This window comes from Hibiscus syriacus, unplaced genomic scaffold, assembly GCF_006381635.1.
Source record: "Hibiscus syriacus cultivar Baekdansim isolate YM2019G1 unplaced genomic scaffold, ASM638163v2 tig00003507_pilon, whole genome shotgun sequence".
NCBI lineage: Eukaryota > Viridiplantae > Streptophyta > Magnoliopsida > Malvales > Malvaceae > Hibiscus > Hibiscus syriacus.
This window is the reverse complement of record NW_024061975.1, coordinates 1,399,226-1,419,466: the sequence shown is the minus strand read 5'-3', so window position 1 is coordinate 1,419,466 and position 20,241 is coordinate 1,399,226. Positions and strand designations below refer to the sequence as shown.

The 20,241-nt window shown below is 34.1% G+C and overlaps 2 protein-coding genes and 1 non-coding gene across 3 annotated transcripts in view; all 3 read right to left on the bottom strand.

Moving 5' to 3' along the window:
• Nucleotides 1-2,353: 2,353 nt before the first annotated feature.
• LOC120178495 lies at nt 2,354-4,290 on the bottom strand. Its single transcript, XM_039184325.1, has 5 exons — nt 3,837-4,290; nt 3,588-3,741; nt 3,259-3,438; nt 2,841-2,975; nt 2,354-2,656 (listed from the first exon to the last, which is right to left on the bottom strand). Exons 1-5 carry the CDS (start codon nt 3,842-3,844, stop codon nt 2,570-2,572), a joined length of 564 nt encoding a protein of 187 aa, XP_039040256.1. The 5' UTR covers nt 3,845-4,290; the 3' UTR covers nt 2,354-2,569.
• Nucleotides 4,291-5,718: 1,428 nt separating this feature from the next.
• LOC120178317 (MADS-box transcription factor 23-like) overlaps nt 5,719-20,241 on the bottom strand; it is a 34,742-nt gene continuing 20,219 nt past the window's right edge. The window contains exons 5-8 of the mRNA XM_039184190.1: nt 6,150-6,249; nt 6,025-6,066; nt 5,863-5,946; nt 5,719-5,787 (exon numbers count right to left, since the gene is read on the bottom strand). Of these exons, the coding sequence (XP_039040121.1) occupies nt 5,719-5,787; nt 5,863-5,946; nt 6,025-6,066; nt 6,150-6,249 (295 nt within the window). The remainder of the gene's footprint in view (nt 5,788-5,862; nt 5,947-6,024; nt 6,067-6,149; nt 6,250-20,241) is intronic.
• On the bottom strand, nt 18,627-18,733 carry LOC120178933. The gene has a single exon (XR_005521566.1). It is a non-coding gene; the product is annotated as a small nucleolar RNA R71 (small nucleolar RNA).

Here is a 20,241-nt window from a genome sequence, read left to right as displayed (position 1 = left end):
AGGTTTTCAAGAAGGACATCGGCTAAGCTACTGCATTGCTTCGTCTCCATTTCCATGACTGACGTGTCAAATGTAGTAATAGTATTATCTGTGAATAAAGCTAAAAAAGACATTTATAACGTTGTCAAAGTGAGTTGGTGGATTTTTAATGGATAATTTAATAGAATTGTTACACTAAGTAATAAAGAGAGACCATTTTTAATAATTAAGATCCGCATAGGTACATCTAAATTCAAAATGATTGGCACCTTTTACCATTTTTCAACTCTTAAAATGGGATAATTCTAGGTAAATAAATGCCATGTTCGGATTGGATATCCGATCCGAAAATTCGAATACCCAAAAATTCATATATCTAAACTTTTCAGATTAGATTTGGATCATCATTCTCATTATCCGAATTTTCAGATCGGATCCGATATCCGAATTTACACACCCTACTCAAATGAAAATATTTTATACTGACATATTATCAATTTTACTCATTTGCTTTAAAATGCTCTTGTTTATAGTAGAGGAACTACTAATTTAGTCACTACATTGTCATTTTGGTTCCATTTTGATAATCGAACTAAATTTTTTTTCAAAATCATATCTAACGTCATATTTCAGTTATCCACCATTAAAATTTGATGGTGTCACCATAAGGTAATTCCACACCATCATTAAAAAAAATATAGCCTCATCAGTAGTTTTGTTTATTTTTTAAATAATTGGTGACCAAAACTGAGTCAAAACATAACGTTTGATATAATTTCTTAGAAAAAAGAAAAAATAAATGGGTGACCAGAACGAAACCAAAGTGATAGTTGGATGACTATGAACATAATTTTCAGAGTAAATTAATTACATTGTGTAATTGTCAATTGCGAGACTCGGGAAATATTCAATACCTTCAGGGTGCGTTTGGTTCACGGAATATAAGATTACCAGTGAGAATAAAAGATTACCAGAGAATAGGATTACTGGGAATGTTGTATTTTATGTTTGGTTGATTTAGTAGGAATGTAAGATTACCGTGTTTGGTTAAAGGAATAAAAGATTATTAGAATGTATATTTAACCAAATTGTCCTTATTATATATTTGTATAATATTACAAATTGTAAAATATTTATATATTTTCTTTAAAAAAAATAAATTCATAATATTTATATAATTTTTTAAAAAAATTAAAAATATAAAAAAAGTTTAATGAAAGGGTAAAAAAAATTTTACCCCTGAACTTCATATAAAATTTTAATTATAGATTTTTTTTTATAAATCTAAAATAATTTAAGAATAAATTTATAATTTAATCTTCGTAAAATTTTTATTATTCAATAACAGAAGAAGGATATTTTTGAAAAAAAAATAAAAATTTATGAACATTTTAGCTCAAAACGCCAGTAATGTTACAATACCTAAGGGAATGGAGGTAATGACATTTCTGATAATATACCCCAAAAAATCTATTATTGGTAATAAAACATTACCGAAAATGAGATTCTCAACCAACAAAACATGAATCCTTGAACCAAACACCCCCTCACAGGTTTCCCAGCCACTCATTATACTCATCCATTCTTATAATAAAGGAGCTGGAACTTGGACAGCCACCCCCGCCATATGCCTTCAAGTTATACAAAAGGGAAACCAAATCAGTTTCAAGGTTTATCACACAGTATTTCTAACTACAATAACACCAACCACTGCATTAAATTATAATGCCTACCTTTGCAACTTCAGATGTGTCGGTTGTAATGTCAGTGCTTCTTAGGCACATCTTCAGATTTTTCCTTTGCATGTATATAACAGACCAATGCATGATTTGTAACGCAATTACAATGATCATATCTAGATCGATTGGAAAAGAGTGAACGATTCCACATAGAGAATTTTGTTTGTGTGCAAGGGAGTATGGTTGTCGATACCATATCGGTTCCGGTTAGGGATGGCAACGGGCCGGGTATTGGTCTCCCCGTCCCCGTTTAAAAAATCCGTACCCGTTCCCGCTTAAAAAACCGCATGAATTTAAACGGGGATCCCCATCGGGTAATCGGGGAAAACCGCGTGGAAACGGGTATCCCCGTTTAGCATAAACGGTTATTTAAACGAGTATCGGGTCGGATATATATATTTAAATTAAATATATAAATATTATATATATATTTTAATTTAAATTAAATTTATTAATATTATATATATATATATATAAAATAATTATTTTTAATATTTATCGGGTCGGGGTATCGGGCCGAGTATCGGGCCGGATAATCGGGTAATCGGGACGGGAATTACCAAACCCGTCCCCGTTTAGCATAAACGGTTTTCCCCCATCCCGTCCCCATTTAGCATAAACGGTTTTTTCTCGTCCCCGTTTAATTCGATTTTCGATTTTTCCCATCGAATTTGGGTTTTTTTTGCCATCCCTAGTTCCGGTAGGAAAAAGAGATAATGATACATACCACAACAAGAATTTGTTTGTTCAGAAAGGAACATGATTACCGGAACCAGCAGTACCACTATAGTACTGACAACCTTGGTAGGACTAGGAAGTCTTCATCCTTAAACATTTTATATATGATATATTTACCTTAGACCAGCAGTGACACTTTTTAGGCTTAGTTGCTTGCCGATTTCGTCGCTTAAATCGGAGTTTCCATCTGCTCTAACTCCCTAAAACCAAAGTAATGGACAAAACTTAATCAGAGAAGATTACAGACTCCATGGGATTCATATGATCATATCCGTAAATCAGAAGTAATGAATGGAACCCTACATCTCAAAAGTAAACAACTCATGACAGAGAAGGGATATCCATTTCAGGGATTATTAAATGCAACATTTGTTATGACATTACCAGGCATTCCCCATACAATCCTCGGCCCAATCGAACTTTAAATGTCTTATCCAGAAACTCGTTTGCAGCTATTTGGCGAGAGGAAATATGCAGATTTCCCTTAGCAATCAAATCAGTTGAACTGATCCCAAGTAACTGCAAACACAAGACTTCAGCATTAGAAAAACTGCGAAGGTCATGCAAAATGTAATCATACAAACATCTTTCAGATGCAAATTATGCAAGTTATAGTGCCAAGTGGCAAACAAGGAAATATTAGCCACAGAGTAAATAATTAGGGAAAATTATGAAAACAAATTAACACCAATTCTCGTCTAAAAAAGCATAATGCGATAAGTTCAAGGTTTGAATTCATCTAAATAACCACAGTCCAACAAATAAAAACAGAAAAAAAGTGATCAATTTCTGAGCAATGAACCTGCTCATACATGTATGGATTCGTGATGCAATTCAACTTGGAACGCAACTCACTGATTCCGACCATAAAAGCTTTAATTTCCGGTAAGCTCCATCTACAAAGATCTGCATCTTCAATATACTTCAGAACATTTTCAACACGACCTCGGTCTTCTAAGTTCAACAAATTGGCAGCCCCCACCTTATTCAAATTAAGAGAAAGAAATTAACCATTTAGTCTTTAGGTTATACATACATACACATACACAAAAACACGCATGCACAGAATCAAATCACTCTAGTAAAAGTAAAATACAGCAAAAAAACATAATTATGTACATATATACTCACACCAAGAGATATCATTGTCGCAAGCTTATTAGAAAAATACTCATATACAGCAATAGAGCTACTCTTCTCAAGATTAGCATTGAATGCAACTCTCAGATCTCCAGAAAAGTTGATTTGTGGAAGTGCCGACTTTCGATGATCAAAGGCAACCACTCTACAAAATCTTAAATAATCAGAGTCTCATCTAGTTCGTAAAGCGAAATGATTATCAAAGTTAAAAGAAGAGGAAGCAGAAGAAACTACACGTACTCGCACATTAATTGCTGTGAAAGCCTTGTGGCAAATCCTTTCGGATCGACGAAGTCGATAACACGTGTCTAGTCCCGTCCTTCAACGCAAAAATCTTCGATCCTGTGAAATTCAAAGAAATTATAAGAAAACTGATGCTTGCATAATTTGAAATGTTAAGATTAAAGAACCTGAGAGGTTCAACGGAGGAGAAAGGCAAGATAAGGGAAGAGAGATTAAGGCGGGAGCGGTAGAGGTGAGCGAATAGAGCGGAGATTGCGCCGGAAAATGAGTAGTGTTGTAAAGCGCCACGGTTCGGACTCTCTCTTCAGCCGCTTTCGCTATCGCTTCCAGCGCGTCGTCTGATCGGAATTTTCGAGGCCGCCATGGATTCGAAGTTTGGCGTGAAATTAGCCTCCATTTTGCGCCAATCCAGTGACAGTGAGGCATGTTCTGGTGCGTGAACTGAGTTGGGTTGGTGGGTTTCAAATTTCAGTAATTTCTTTGTTTATTTATGGGTAATATAATGACCGGTGATGGATCGCAGATCTTAAGGCCCAATTCCTAAGATAATGGATCAGGTTTGATTGAGTTGGAGGTCTTAATACCAATTTTAAATTACTTTTGAAAAGTACAGTTTGAACAAATGATATACAGTACTTTTAAAACTGAATTGGAAAAGATTAAGTTTAAGATTTTACTCTTTGACATTGTTATTCAAAACTACTTTTTAATAAGATAAAATATTCATTTTAAACATATATTATAAACTAAAGTTATATTATTTTAAATTTATTAATATTTTAATATATCAGATTAAATTATAAAAATAAAAATCACAAATATAATTATAATAAAAATATATAATAATTTTTTTAAAAAAAATTCACGAGCAAAATGTAATTAGTATATAATTAATACATAATTTATAAAAACAATTGAATTTTAAAATTTTGTTGGGCAAATGAGTGGTATCATAGTAAGGGTAAAGCATAATTTTGTTTCTAAACAAGAATTTGAACCAGAAGAGTTAGAAAATCCAGTTTTTGCGTTTAGTTTAAAACTATTCTTCTAAACACACTTTTACTTTTAACTTTTAGCCGTTTGATAATGATTTTGCTTTCAAATCTGACTTTTAGACCAAAAGTGCGTTTAGAATTGCCAAATGAACTCTTAGTTACTTAGTTATAGAGGTGGCAAGCAAGTCATTTGGATCGAATTTAGGCCGAATTACTTCAAATTTAGATTTGATTTGGGTCATCTTTGGATTGGGTCGGATTATTTTGGGTTTGAATTTATTCGGATATGTGATAAGTCAGGTCGAGTAAGGTATAAGATCGGTCAATACTAGATTTATTGATTTTCATTGGGTTAATATTGGAACAATTAATTTTCGAGTCAAGTCAAATTGAGTCAATCAATTTTCAGATCAGATCAATATCATAACGATTACTTTTCGAGTCAAGTCAAATTCAATCTATCAATTTTCAGATCGGATCAATACCAAGTTAGTCATTTTCAATAATAATAATTTTTAATTTTCAATTAATTCCCTTAACAATTTAAACCTACTAATCACACCCCAGCAATATAAAATAAAATAATAAACGACCCAAATTATCATTTACTAAGTATATTTTGATTTATTGTTTTTTGTGCTTAGGATCACTTAGCGAAATTACATCAACACCCATAAAAAAAATTACATCAACACTCTTTCCCTTCCTCATATGGAAGTCATCTTGTTTATCACATAAATTAATTTACATCTTATAACTTGTTTCTGTGTTTGTTTTTACAGCAATTTGAACATACTTTATCTAGTAGCTAAAACATGAAAGCTCAGCTCATTGAAGCTTTAGTTTTTAAGAGTGTGCAAGCTGTTGATGGAGTACTGATGAGTCTATCCACAGTTTGTGAGGACCAGATTTCTATATGAGCAACTGGAGATTAACATGCCTTCATTTGCTTCCTGTGACCCAATATTTGTTGGCTGCTTAGTATTATCAGGAGGAAAAAAATGATTCATAGCAGATATCTGGTGTACCTTCCTTTGACGTTCAACATTTTCTTGGCAAATAAGGTCTGCCTTCCTATGTAGTTCTATATTCTCCTGATGAATGAGGTGTCCCTGCAATCCCATATATGAAAGTTACTCAACAGGAGAAATCAGCAGAAGAAAATGCAGCAAAAGCAAAAGTTTTATAACCTTGCGGTTTAGCTCTTGGATTTCATTTGTTAGAATTTGGTCCTGCAGATGAAAATTATATATAATTGGGTATCGAGTGTTATAAACGCAAATTTCATCTTAGTTTAAAGCTGTGTTACTCTTACCTTTCTCATGCGAATGTTTTTCAAACTCGTTTCCAACTGGTTTTCTAGGCTTTGTAGATCTTTGACGCTTAAACCAGACAGTTCTTCCCCCATCAACTGCCTGCAATTCATCTCATGTTATGAATGTCATATACAGTAATGTTACTCCAGTCAAAATAAACAAGTTGAAATTAACTCTTATGCATGTTCGCACTGAAGTTTGAGCTTAACTGGGAAATAAACAAGTACTAAAGATAACTGGGATTTTAATATGATGCGTACAAATCATGAGGAATGTGTTCTTAGTTGTTCAAAACATGGTGATTTAGTACTTCTGTGGAATTGGTTATGGGAAAGAATTGTACATTGAAACTTCACTAAGAGCGTTAACGGAGTCACAAATATTTTTCAGATGAGTACGTATAGTAGTAACAAATAAAATTTTAGGGTGGACACCGTCAATAAAATGGACAACTAACATAAAAGATTTCGGATTTTAAAATGGACACTTGCTAACCCGGAATAACACTTACATCCGCCATTGACCCGGAGAAGCACTGGTTATAAGAACAGTGTAACTATAATACATTACTACCAAAAAAATGAATCTGGAGTGTTATTTGTGTACTTCTTAGGCCATAAGATTCAGGAATTGAGTCACAGGCAATCGGCAGAAAAATAGCTCAAATTCATCCAAGAGAAAGTGAAACCTTACGATACGACGGATACATCACATAGAGACCTCAAATTTTTAGGTTTTGATAAAAATTCTATTCCATTCGGGTATGTCACGCGTATTGTAATAATAATTGATTCGTTTTAGTACCTAAACTTTCAAAATTTTCAAAATTATACTTAACATTTAGTTTTTATTTTATTTTAGTACCCGTCGTTAAAAACTTAACAAGTTTAGTACGTAAACTATCAATTTTGGTCTATTATAGTATCTAAACTTTTAATTTTGTTCAAAACTTAACGTTAAGTTTTTAAAGAGGCACTTAAATGAAACAAAAACAAAGTTTTATGGTTTTAAAAAAAATTGAAAGTTTAAATACTAAAACGGATCAAAACTGATAATTTAGTACTAAACGTATAATTTACCCTAGTAAGTATTATTATTCTAAGGAGGATATCCATTTATTCTATATTAGGAGTTTTACTAGGCAGCGATTATTCATTTTTATTAGCTAAAAGGTTCTCTCTTTCATTGTAACCCCTATATAGGTATTTTCCTATTCAATTCAACAAAGTCGAGAAATATTTTTAAAATTGAGATCAAACGACTCTCTCAAATGGGTCTCTAAGGTGGATCATCCGTTTACGAGAATCATAGCTAGAAAGCATAACAAGAAGATGATTGTGCAATGTAGTCCTATTCATCGCGGTCCTATACCTAAGATCATAACAATTTGAGCTCATAACTAACAGAGGTGAGCAAAATTCGATTCAAAATAAATCATTTTTTATTGGATTTGAATTAAAAAAGACTCGAATTAATTTCGAGTTATAATTTTATAAACTCGTATTGACTTGAAAAAATTACAAATTCAAATCGAGTTATAAAATACAACTCTAATAACTTAAATCAATTCCCTCGACTTTATATGATATATGTATTTTACAAATGATATGGTTATAAAAAACTATTTAAATTAGATGCAAATACTATCATTATTAATTATTAATAGATATAGTGTGTCTTCTAACTGTTGTGTAACGTAAAGTTGTTGAGTTTGTTGTAATTGAGTTCATATAAGTGAGTTTTGTGTATTGGACTGATGAAGGTTTTTGTATTTCTTCAATAATGTAAATAAAACTCTCTCGTTCAGACTTTTGTTTCTTTTTCCTCTTCTTCCTTTGACCTTTCTGTTAGTTCTCAGGTCAATTAGGTTTATATATTCGAACATGGTATTAGAGTTTTTTCGATGAGATTTTCTGGCGAAACGGTCATCAGTAGTTTAGCTAGAAGTTTTTTCTTCAATTGATGTTGCTGCGCTCATCAGATATGCCTTCAAGCTGTCAATTGCTCTTCAATGAGTTATGATTGTTGCGTGATTTGAGGATTTCTGTGGCTCTTATTTTCTTTGTTTTGGTGAGATCGCTCCTCTTTTGTCCTATTTTCCTCTGATTTAGGTGTTCTCCTGTTTGATTATGAGTGTTGCTTTTGTTTGGATGAGGCTTGTTTTTGTTTATTGCGTCTGATCGTGTTCCTCTGTGTTTTTGTTGTGCTTTCTCTGTATTTTTTCTGTGGTTATTCATGGCCATTACTGATGACACTTCTGAGGTGAATCGTAGAAATGTCAGTAGTTCATCTAGGATCTTTTCTACTAAGAAAATTAATGTGGTTCTAGATGATAATAACTATTTGTTATGGCATCAACAAGTGTTTTAACTATCAAGACTTATCGTCTCCAAAAGTATAGTGGCAGTAATGTTACTCCTCCTCCTCATTATATAACGTCGGAAAATCAAGTTAGCATTAATCCTGAATTTAGGTCTTTTGAAGAACAAGATGGAGCTCTTGCCTCGTGGCTCTTTTCTACTGTTAGTGAAATTGTTTTACCTCATCTAATTGGTCTTAATACCGCTTCTGAAATTTGGAACACTTTACATAGAATACATAGTGATAAGACTACTTCTAGGTTGATTTTTTTAGGAGATTACTCCACTCTCAAAAGAAGGATGAGCTTAGTATTAAGGAGTATTTGTTGAAGGATAAATCTGTGTGTGATAACTTGGCCAGTTGTGGAGAGATTATATATGAGAATGAGCATATTACAGTGTCCTTAATGGTTTGCCTCCTGAATATGACTCTGTGACTACCTTTTTGACTGCTCAATCTATTTTTTCTACTTTTAGAGAAGTTAGCACTGTTTTCTTGATGTCGATGCTAGATAAACTTCTTTTAATAGTCATGTTTTTGCTTCAGTACATCTTGCTACTCATCAAAATGTTAGTTCAACTTCACAGGGTGTGTCTGCTAGTAATAATGTTGTGAACAATGTTAGCAGTGATAAAGCTGATTATTCTCAGTATCAAAGAGATAATAATAATTGTGGAAGAGGTAGAGGTAAATCCTCTCGACCCCAATGTCAGCTCTATAGTAGGATGGGGCATTTGGTTGAATAATGTTATTTTCGTTTTGACATGGCCTTAAAAAATGAGTCATCAAGGAATGCTTCTAACAATGTTGATAGGAGACTGTCCCCTATTCAAGCTAATGTCTGCACTATCACTAATTCTTTTTCTACTATTCATTTTACTATTACTAACCATTTTATTGTCATGCATTATCCTACCCCTGTTATGACAGTTCCTCAAGGGTTTGCTCCAATGGTGTAAAATGTTCATGGGACTTCCTATTCTGCTATATCTTCTCCTCTTGTTTCCCAACCTGCTTATGTTTCTATGCTACCGTCCGCATTATACTGCAACAAGACCTTCTCAAGTCAATGCTCAAGTTCATGTTGTGACTCCAAAAGTGGTTGATAGCAATTCTTGGTATCCAGATTGTGGAGCAACACACCACCTTACTAATGATCTGTCTAATCTGCAAGTGGACACAACTGCCCTCACTTTTCGAAATATCCAAGTGGGCAATGGTAACACCTTACCTATTTTTTATAATGGGCATTCTAGTTTAATTTGTTCTGCTAAAGAGTTTACATTAAGAAACTTACTGTTTGTTGCCAGGGATCACTAAAAATATTATCTCTTTGTCTAAGTTTACACAGGATAATTAAGTTTGTCTTGAATTCTTTCCCAATTTTTGTTAAGCAAGAGACTTAAAAACAAAGCAGGTGGTGCTGAAATGGGTTGAGTCAGCTGGTTTATACAAACTCTCTTGATTCCTTTATATCTCTTAGGATTAATGATACTACTAAGAATGTTACTGCTACTCAAAAGTGTTGTCTCACTGATACATATCCTATTCTTAATTCTGTTTCTTTAGAAATTTGGCATAATAAACTTGGGCACCCTTCTCAAGATGCCCTTATTGATGCTTTGAAAAGTTGTAAAATTTCTTTTTTCTCGTAATAAAAATTCTAGTTTTTGTCAAGCATGTCAATTTGGAAAAATGCATAAGTTTCCTTTTTCTAGCTCACACACAATTTATGATAATCTTTTAGAGTTGGTTGTTACTGATGTTTAGGGCCTTACCCCTATTTATTCAGTTTGTTAAGCTAGCTGAAAAGCAGTTGAGTGCCAAGCTTAAAGTGTTGCAGACAGATGGAGGAAGTGTGTTTGCTCCTTTGCGAGGTTACTTCAAAGAACAAGGTATTCTACATAGGTTGTCTTGTCCTCGCACCTCTGCGCAGAATGGGATTATTGAGAGGAAGCATAGGTAGATTATTGAAATTGGGTTGACCCTGTTAGCACAAGCATCTTTGCCATTGTGTTTTTGGTTTTATGCATTCTCCACTGCTATTTTTCTAATTAGTCGACTTCCAATGTCAGCTTTGGCAGGTATGACTCTTTATCAAAAGTTGTTTAATCAGTTTCCTAATTAACATATTTTAAAAGTATTTGGTTGTTCGTGTTACACCCCGGATTAGGCCTTATAATAAACACAAGTTACAATTTAGGTCTCCACCCTGTGTTTTTCTTGGTTATTCTCTAGTTCACAAGGGGTATAAGTGTCTTGATTCCTTAGGTAGGGTTTATGTGGGCGATTTGACCTAAATATCACCCTATAAACCTAATATGCCCTAAATAACATTGTTTCACCAATATTTCCCTAACTAATACCCTTTCGTCTGAGGTGGCAATAAGGCGCGCTTCCGGTAACGCGCTTTAGCGGGATTTGCTTATGTGGACATAAGACACGTTTCCGGGAACGCTCTTTCCAGCTGGTGTGGCACCACAGTGGAAAGAGCGTTTCAGGGGACGTGCCTTTGCTTTATTTTTTTAATTAGGGTAAAGATTTAGGATTTATGGTTTAGAGTTATTATAAATTAGTAATTTATTATGTAAATTGTTTCGGTTATGATTTAAGAATTGTCGAAGGTATTTTTTAATTTGTATTTAAGGTGGAGTGAATTTAGGTTAAAGTGTTATATGTTTCGTTAAGGTGAAAGTGATGAAGGATTTTGTAAGTCAAAGGTTCATTAAGGTTGTGTAAGTTAAAGTGCTTTAGGGTAAGGTTCGATTAAATTGAAAATGTTAGTTACTTGAAGTAAGAGGTAAGTGGAAAATTTAGGTAGAAAATACACATACATTGAGAAATTATAAAAAATGTAATTACATTTAAATATTATAAACAAATACATTCATTGAAATAGAAAATGCAATTACATAAGGGTTAACGGTTAAATGATGATAACAGAGCTGAACATTTTTTTTCTATTGTGCCCGATATTTCTGTAATGTCTATATCTTTTTTGTTCTGTGGATCTCTCACGAATATCCATATCACAATGTATTCGAGTGAATTTTGGACGACTTGAGTCCCTCAATAGCAACGGATCTGGTACAATTGTAAGCCAAGTTTGAATCTCATATGGGTCTCTTTTGTTATCTATGGGCAAAAACTCAAATTCATATACCTTGAATACTTGTGAAAGTTGGTATACGGGATCAACGTAATTTTTGTAGTCGAAATGCGAATGTGAGCGAGCTGCTATGACATGAGAGCATGAATATTTGAGTGCTTGAAAGAAACCACAATCACACCACCTCTATTGCAGATTAACTCTCAAAGAGTTAGCTTCAATCACTTGAAGAGGACGTGGCATTTCGGTTACACGAAATAATTCACGGGTGCGAGAAATTTGTAACCAACATCCCATTTGATGCAACCATTTTTTTCTGTAAATCAGCTACTAGTCGCGAGTGATAAATATGGTCGTTCTGCATCCACGTCGAGCTTTGCAAATAGTTAACCCAAACGAAAATAAGTCGTTTTGACCAAAGCTGTGACTGGTAAATGACGCGCTCCCTTTAAGATTGAATTGATTGTTTCAGCCAAGTTGGTTGTCATATGACCATAGTGATACCTCCGTCATAAGCATTTGCCAACATTTCTTTGTTGATGTCCATAATGTACTCGTACCCCTTCTTATTTTTGCCAAATAATTATTGTAGCATAGACTCAAACCTTTGAGGTAAGAGTTCGTAACCTAAGCCATAAGGAATATTTAATAGTTAATATAAAATATAAATAAGTAATACGAAAATGATTGAAAAAATGGAAAAAAAGTAACATATCCATGCGCACGACTAAATGACGTTTATCATTCTTCTTGTATTTTCTATAATAGTTTGCAGCAATATGACAGACACAATAACGATGTTGAACATGTGGAGGTTTTCACATTTGACCCAAATAGTCTATTATTTCTTTTATCCCAGCTTCTCGGTCTAAAATGAGGCATACGCGTTCCCTTGTGACAACATGTAAACATAATTTTTTAAGAAAAAAAGCCTAAGACTCAGTGTCTTCTCCTTGAACGAGGGAAAACAACAGGAAGAATATTCCGGTTATCATCTTGGACCACAACCAATAATAAAACTTGCTTGTATTTCTCATATAAGAAAGTATCATCAATTTGGACAAGTGGTTTACAGTACTTCACTGCATTAATACTCTGAGAGTAAGTCCAAAAGACACGGTAGAATTGACAGCAATCGCGAACCACTCGATCATTCACGTAATGATGTTGAGTTTCGAACTCAACAATTGTCCCGAGATTAAGTCTTTGCATAACTTGAAACCAACTGGGTAGCTCGTTGTAAGAGGAATCCTATTCGCCATGAAGTTTGACAATGACATTCTGTTTTGCATTCCAAGCTTTTTTATAGGAGACGGTGTACCCATATTGTGATTGTATAGCAGAAATCAACACTGCAACAGCTATATGAAAGCTTTGCTTCACAATGGACATGATAGTTTGACAAATAATGTTTGAGTCCAAGTTGGGATGGTCCTGTTTATACCTCTTGCATAACACTTATGAGGACCGTTGTATCTGGTTAGTTTCCATAAGTTCCTCTTTCTCTTTGATACACGAACCATCCACTTACATTCGTTGTCACGTTGGACACAGTAGCAAATATATTTTTACGTGGTAGATCGATCAACTCGGGAGTGATCTGAGTTACGAATATTGTAACTCTTTATTACACGTGGGCCTATGTTAATGGGATTATAACACGTGGTTTGAAATGTATATGTTTTATAATTATGCTCATTAATTATTGTTGAAATATTTTTGAAATAATTTTTACAAAACAATGTAATTTAAATTTCAATTGTAATATCACTTTTTTAGTGAATTATAATTGAAATAAGTAGTTGACTTTGAATCTAGAATACAATTTTAAACTTTAATTGAAATATTAAATTGAATTAAAGTCAGTCTTGCACAGGGGTTTTTCTTTTGTCTTCTAGTTTGCTTTACACAGTGGTTCAAGACAATCTGTCTGGTTCAAGACAATCTGTCCTAGAGTTATCTCGTGTTCAAAATGGTTTTGTTCCCCTGTGGTGCCAACTTTAGCTCATTCTTCGAGTCGTGAAAGTCCTTTAAATTTTGTCAGTGGTACAGTTCATGACAGTTCTTTAAATCATGTCAATCATTCGGGTCATGGCAGTTCTTCTTTTTCTTCTCATACGTCTCCTTTGTATCCATATCATCCTCATTCTCATCATTTCACAACACCTTTACAGTCAGTTTCAACATCATCTTCTCATTCCATTTCTCCATCACCATCTTTACATGCTACATCCTCTCCTCCATCTTCCACTGTTCAACTCACTCCATCTCTATCATCTCCACCTGGTGTTCGTAATGCTCATCCAATGGTCACAGAAGTAAAGCCGAATGTTTAAACCAAAGGTGTTTATAACCCAAGTTAAGAACTATGATGAACCTGTTGATATCTTCAAAGCTTTAAAGCACCCTGGTTGGAGAGGAGGTGAGTTGTGCAGACCAACCTGTTGATATCTTCAAATAAATTATAATTGGAAATTACAAGCCCTGCCACCTAATCGGAGTCCTCTTAGGTGTAAGCGGCTTTTCAAGGTCAAACGTAAGCCTGATGGTTCTTTTGAAAGGCTGAAAGCTCGCCTAGTTGCTAAGGGTTACTCCCAACAAGTTGGTAGTGATTTCCATGAGACCTTTAGCTTGATCGTTCATGCTACTACAATCCAAATTGTGCTTGTTGTTTTTGTTCTTAACAATTGGCGTATTCATCAGATTGATATCAACAACACATTCTTGAACAGAGAACTTAGCGAAGAAATTTACATACGACAACCACCTTGTTTTGAATGCTCTGGCCCTATGGGGGAGTAGTTGGTCTGCAAGCTTAAGAAAGCTCTTTATGGGCTACGAAAAGCACCAAGAGCCTGATTTAAGACACTCAAAGATTTTCTGGTTATTCAAATGGGATTTGTAACAACCAGAGTTGATTTTTCCTTGTTCATTAAACATGAAAGTGAGGGTAGTGTCCTGTTAATGGTGTACATTGATGATATCATATCACATGGAGCAGTTCAACGACAGTGGATGAGGTGGTTAAGCAAATCAGCATTGAATTCTCTCTTAAAGATTTGGGGGAGCTGGTCTTTTTCTTGGGATGAAAGTTCATCAAATTTCTTCTGGTTTGTAATTATGTCGAAAGAAGTAAGTTTCAGATTTACTTGTAAAGGAAGATATGGAACGGTCTGCTCCTAGGTCTGCTCCTAGCTCAGCTCCTATGACTGTTGCTCCTAATCTCCGGGCAGATGATGGACAGGAAATGCTTGATGTTCATCTTTATTGCAGGATAATTGGTGGGCTCCAATATGTTTGTCTTTCTCGCCCCGATATTCCTTACGCTGTTAACAAGGTAAGCCAATATATAAATCAGCCTCGTGATGTTCACTGGAAGGCAGTTAAACGCAACTTAAGGTACTTGAGTGGTACTCTTTCTCATGGATTAGTCTTCAAAAACATCTGTGGAAGATCGCATGTGTACACTGGATATTGTATCTTCATTGGCTCAAATCTGGTAGCTTGGAGTTTAAAGAAATAAGCTATTGTTTCTAGATCCACTTCTGAGGCAGAGTATCGTAGCCTCGCCAGTGCTGTGTCCGAACTAACTTGGGTTCAACATGTGTTGAAAGAAATTGGAGTTCAATTTTTTGAGGTTCCTGTTGTGTGGTGTGATAACATCTCTACTGTTTCAATGGCAGCAAAGCTTACTTACCATGCTAAAATCAAGCATATTGAGATTGACATCATTTTGTTAGAGAAAATATTGGCAGGCCAACTTGTTAATTATTTACCTACTGATGAGCAAGTTGTTAATATTCTCACCAAGCCTATCCCTCCTTCCTTGTTTGCTGCTATGAGAAGAAGACTTGGGGTTTTACCAGATAAAGAAATTCGAGAAGAGAAGAAAACTGGAAGAATGTTAGAGCGTCTTCTAAGTTCTAACTGTGTAACCAAAAGTAGTTGAGTTTGTTGTATCTGAATTGGGCCCACTTGTATGGACCACTTTATGTAAGTGAGTCTTGTGTATTGGGCTGATGAGCGTTTTTGTATTTCTTCACTAATGTAAATAAAAATCTCTCTCGTTTCAGAATTTAGTTCCTTTTTTCTCTTCTTCATTTTGAGCTCTTTCTATTAGTTCTTAGTTCAGTCAGGTTTATAGATTCGAACAATCATACTATTATAAATATTTATAATTAAATTTAAACAAACTTGAAAACTCGACTCAATTTAAACTTTATAAACTCAACTAGAAAAATGTTCAAATCAAATTTGAGTTATAAAATATGATTCAACTCGAATAAATTATTATTTTTTACTCGACTCAATCAAATGCTCACCCCGTATTGTAATGATCCAAAATTTTGAATTAATACATGATAATTTTCTTGAAATGTTTATGGATCGATTGAGAGCATGAATAAATTTGTTAGACAAAGTATCAGCATAATCGAGAGATGATTAGGCTTAATTACTGCAAAAGAAAGATCTTTTATTTAAAATCAAATGAGAAAAGACTAAAAGAGTAATTATACTATTGAAAAAATAATGGTTGATTTCTCTTGTCCTATGTGGGGGTGAAAGGGCGAAGAAGTTGAAATTAGCTCACCCACCTTTTTTATTCATCTCTTCTTCTAGCATTCTCTGTCTAAATTTTTCCTAAGCAACCCTAGATTTTTAGGCTTCATAAAACTAATTTTTATCATCTTTGTTATCAAGAGAAGTAAGATTTATTCTTACAATAAAAAAAGTTTCAAAATAAGCTTATCGTCTTCATGAGAGGTGATGTGAAGTTATATGGAGGACTTAAAAATGGTTTGGCCATGGAGCTATACTAGGCTGATTCAGGGTATTAATGTGTTCCTTAATTCGTTTTTAAGGCTTCTCTTAATATTATGTTTGATTAAAAATTTATTTTGATGCTTGTTTGATTAATAAAAAAGTAAGTGACCTCTTTTGTACAAAAGAGTAGGAAAAAATTGGAAGGAGTTGAGTAACGGATTTTCTTTTATGTTGGTATGATGCATGCTGGTGTTTTGAGTGCTAAGTATGCTAAATGACCATTTTGATGATTGTATTGTTAAACATGTGTAAAGATTATGTTATCGATAACTCTCCAAAAGAGTTATTATTTAGAACCTTTGTACTTAGGTTCGAGCTTGTACTTTAGTATATTAGGATCATATTTAGAGTATTTTTAGTTAATTTGCATTACATGCATTATTGGAAGTGAGTTGATAATTTTTGCACTAATTATGATATTTTGTTGTGATATTGTTACCTTGATGTTGTGACGTTGTCTGATGATGCAGTTGTTGTTGTATGCTGATACGAGGCAAGATTGTGAGTCATTGTTGTAGCAATCGATACGGGGGCAGAAAGTTGTTGACAGCTAGACATAATCCTATTATGAAAAATATTGAAAAAGTAGAAAGAAGTCTTAATGGAAAACAAGTCTCCATTTAATGCAGACTTAAATTCTACTTTTTAGGGGTTTTAATTAATATATAAAGGAGGCAACTACACTTAATTAAGGGGAAAGATTTTTAGGGTTTTATTTTACTATTTTCTTTTCTTCACCATTAGCCATGGTCGTTTAGGCAATTTTAGGGAAGAGCAGGAGCTAGTCGTGAAGGTAAAAGTCACAACATCAAGATATGGTTACTGATGATCGATGACAGTATCAACGAAAAAACGAATCTGAGAGGGGTTTTTATTTTTGTTTAGTCAAAATACTTTTTTAATTTATGTGAGATTTGTTAAACCTTGGATGCTTATATTTTTAATTATATTTTATGAAGTTCATATTTAATTAATTTTGTCCATTGATTCAATTGGAGTTTGTTTGATTTTATTAAGGTTTTAGTATAGAGATATATAATTGTCCAATCCATTGCAATGAGAGGTGAGTGGTAGCATCAATGATTGCGAGAGTAACATTTTAGTATAGAGAGATCTAGCAGATTGATTTTCGTAACATACTTAATAAAGTTGCATAAGTGGGTATAAAGATATAACACTGTTGAGAGTTTCTAGGTGGATCTATCGAGAGAGGAAAACTTGCTAAGTTAATGGTAGGCGCATCAATCTTATTGATGTGACATCGTTAATTGCATGATTGAGTTTAACTTTCTCATAATCTTTTACTTTAGCCGATCCATTACTTTCATTGTCACTGCTGTGAGTTCTTTCATCCCTTTATATCTTTATTCATATATTTATTTTAGCTATTATAATTTTATTGCTTTGTACACAACATCACATACATAACTATGTTATTTTACCTATTTAATACTATGACAATTCTTTGAGTAATACTAGTCTCTGTGGATACGATGCTTGATACATTAATTTGCATCCACTTTATTACTTGATACGATAATGTATGCTTGCACTTTTGCTGTTGTATTATTCGAAGCATTAAGTGTTTGGTGTCGTTGCCAGTGACTAGTGCCATTACTTTTAGAATTGTCTTTTTACTAACGTAGTTTTAATTTTTCTTTTATAGGTAAATTTTAACAGGTTGTTGTCAAAGCATAACTCAAAGCAATGGAAGGAGATCAACATCAACAAGAGCAATTAGGACATAATGTTGGATTGATTCCTCATTTGCAAACTATTCCGATTATGCTAGGTTACAATAAAATTGATGAAAAAAATAGGCCAATCCGAGAACATGTTTTGCCACATTGGATGACTTCAATCCTAGCATTGTTCGATCGACCATTAATGCTGCCCACTTTGAACTGAAACCAGTGACGTTTCAAATGCTGCAATCAATGAGGCAATATAGTAAGATGTACGCTGAGGACCCTTGAGCACACTTAAGAGAATTTATAGAAGTGTGTGATTCATTCATACAACAAGGAGTGTCCGAGGAAGCCTTGAAGCTGAAATTGTTCACATACTCGCTTCGTGACAAAGCCAAGGCATGGTTCAACTTGCTGCACTTGGTGCTATAACATCATGGAATGAACTTGCCCAAAAGTTCTTGCTCTAACTTAATCCTCTCAACATGAATGCTAGATTAAGGAATGACATCACATCTTTCAAGCAATTAGATGATGAAAACTTGTATGAAGCTTAGGAGAGGTTCAAAGAGTTGTTGCGGAAATGCTCGATGCATGGTTTCCAATATTGGACGCAAATGGAAATATTTTATAATGGACTAACATGCAAACAAGGATGGTTGTAGATGCTTCTTCCAATGGAGCATTGCTGGACAAGTCCTACAATGAAGCTTATGATATGTTGGAGATGATTTCCAATAATGATTTCCAATAACCTAATACAAGTATTATATCGGGTAGATGTGTTTCTACAGCAGTGGATAATGATGCTCTGAACACATTGACCACAAAAGTGACAACATTGACTGAAATGATGAAGAGAATGCAAAAGCCTGGAGGTATGTATAAGTTAAAAGCTACATCTTCTGTTAATTGTGTTTATTGTTGTGATAACCATAATTTTGAAGAATGCCCACCAAAACCCTGAGTCTGTGTATTTTATGAGAAATTATAACATGAATGATAATGCCAACAGATATGGGAACACATACAATCCAAATTTCTAGAATCATCCCAACCCCGACAAATACATAACAACATTATTCACAACAACAATATACTCAACAACAACCTATATTGCAACATCAAAAGTCACATCATCAGGCAATACCACAACAACAACGCAATAACCAACAAGGTTATCAAGAGCAAACTTCTAACCAATCTTCAACATTGATATCACTTGAGTCTCTATTGAAGGAGTATATCTCAATAAATAAAGCAACAAATCAAAGGAATGAATCTTTGATCCAAAGCCAGTCAACATCATTGGGAGCATTAGAGAATCAAGTTGGACAGTTAGCCAATGCTTTGAGTAGCAGATCACAAGGTACATTGCCAAGTGATACTAAAGTTCCGAAGGCTCATGGGAAAGCTTATGGGAAAGCTCACTATAATGAGCATTGCAAAGCCATCACAACACGTAGTGGACTCCATCTTGGAAAATCAAATGATTAAAACAAGAAGGAGGAGGATGACAGGAATGAACAACAATCTAAAGGCAAGGAGTTGTGAGTTGAAATTGAGACACCAATAGTGGATGCCATATAACAAAATGCAAGACAGAGCAATATTTCTGGGACATTATCGCCAACAATGCCGCCACAATTACCATTGCAACCTAAAGAAAGGCCACCACTTCCATTCTCCTAAAGATTTCATAAAAACAAAGAGAACCAATAATTTAGAAAATTCATTGATGTGTTAAGACAATTACTCATTAACATACTATAGCTAGAAGCATTGGAGTAAACACTGAACTACTCAAATTTATTAAGGAGATGCTTTCCAAGAAACATATGATTGGTGATTTTGATACCGTTGCACTCACTAAAGGGTGTAGTGCCATTGTCACGAGAAAATTTCCCAAAATGTTAAAAGATCTAGGGAGTTTTACTATTTCTTGTTATATTGACAATCAATACATAGGTAGAGCTTTGTGTGAATTAAGTTAGAACATTAACTTAATACCATTGTCTATATTTAGGAAATTTTTTATTGGTAAAGCACAACCCACAGTTGTTACACTTCAACTTGCTGACAGATCTATTGTCCATCCCAAAGGCAAGA

What these genes read in the sequence shown, in the direction of transcription:
- LOC120178495 (XM_039184325.1), bottom strand. An exon ending in CGACAATGATATCTCTTGGT is followed by an intron (nt 3,439 to 3,587) that starts GTGAGTATATAT and finishes AATTTGAATAAG; the next exon opens with GTGGGGGCTGCCAATTTGTT. An exon ending in GATTGTATGGGGAATGCCTG is followed by an intron (nt 2,657 to 2,840) that starts GTAATGTCATAA and finishes CTTTGGTTTTAG; the next exon opens with GGAGTTAGAGCAGATGGAAA.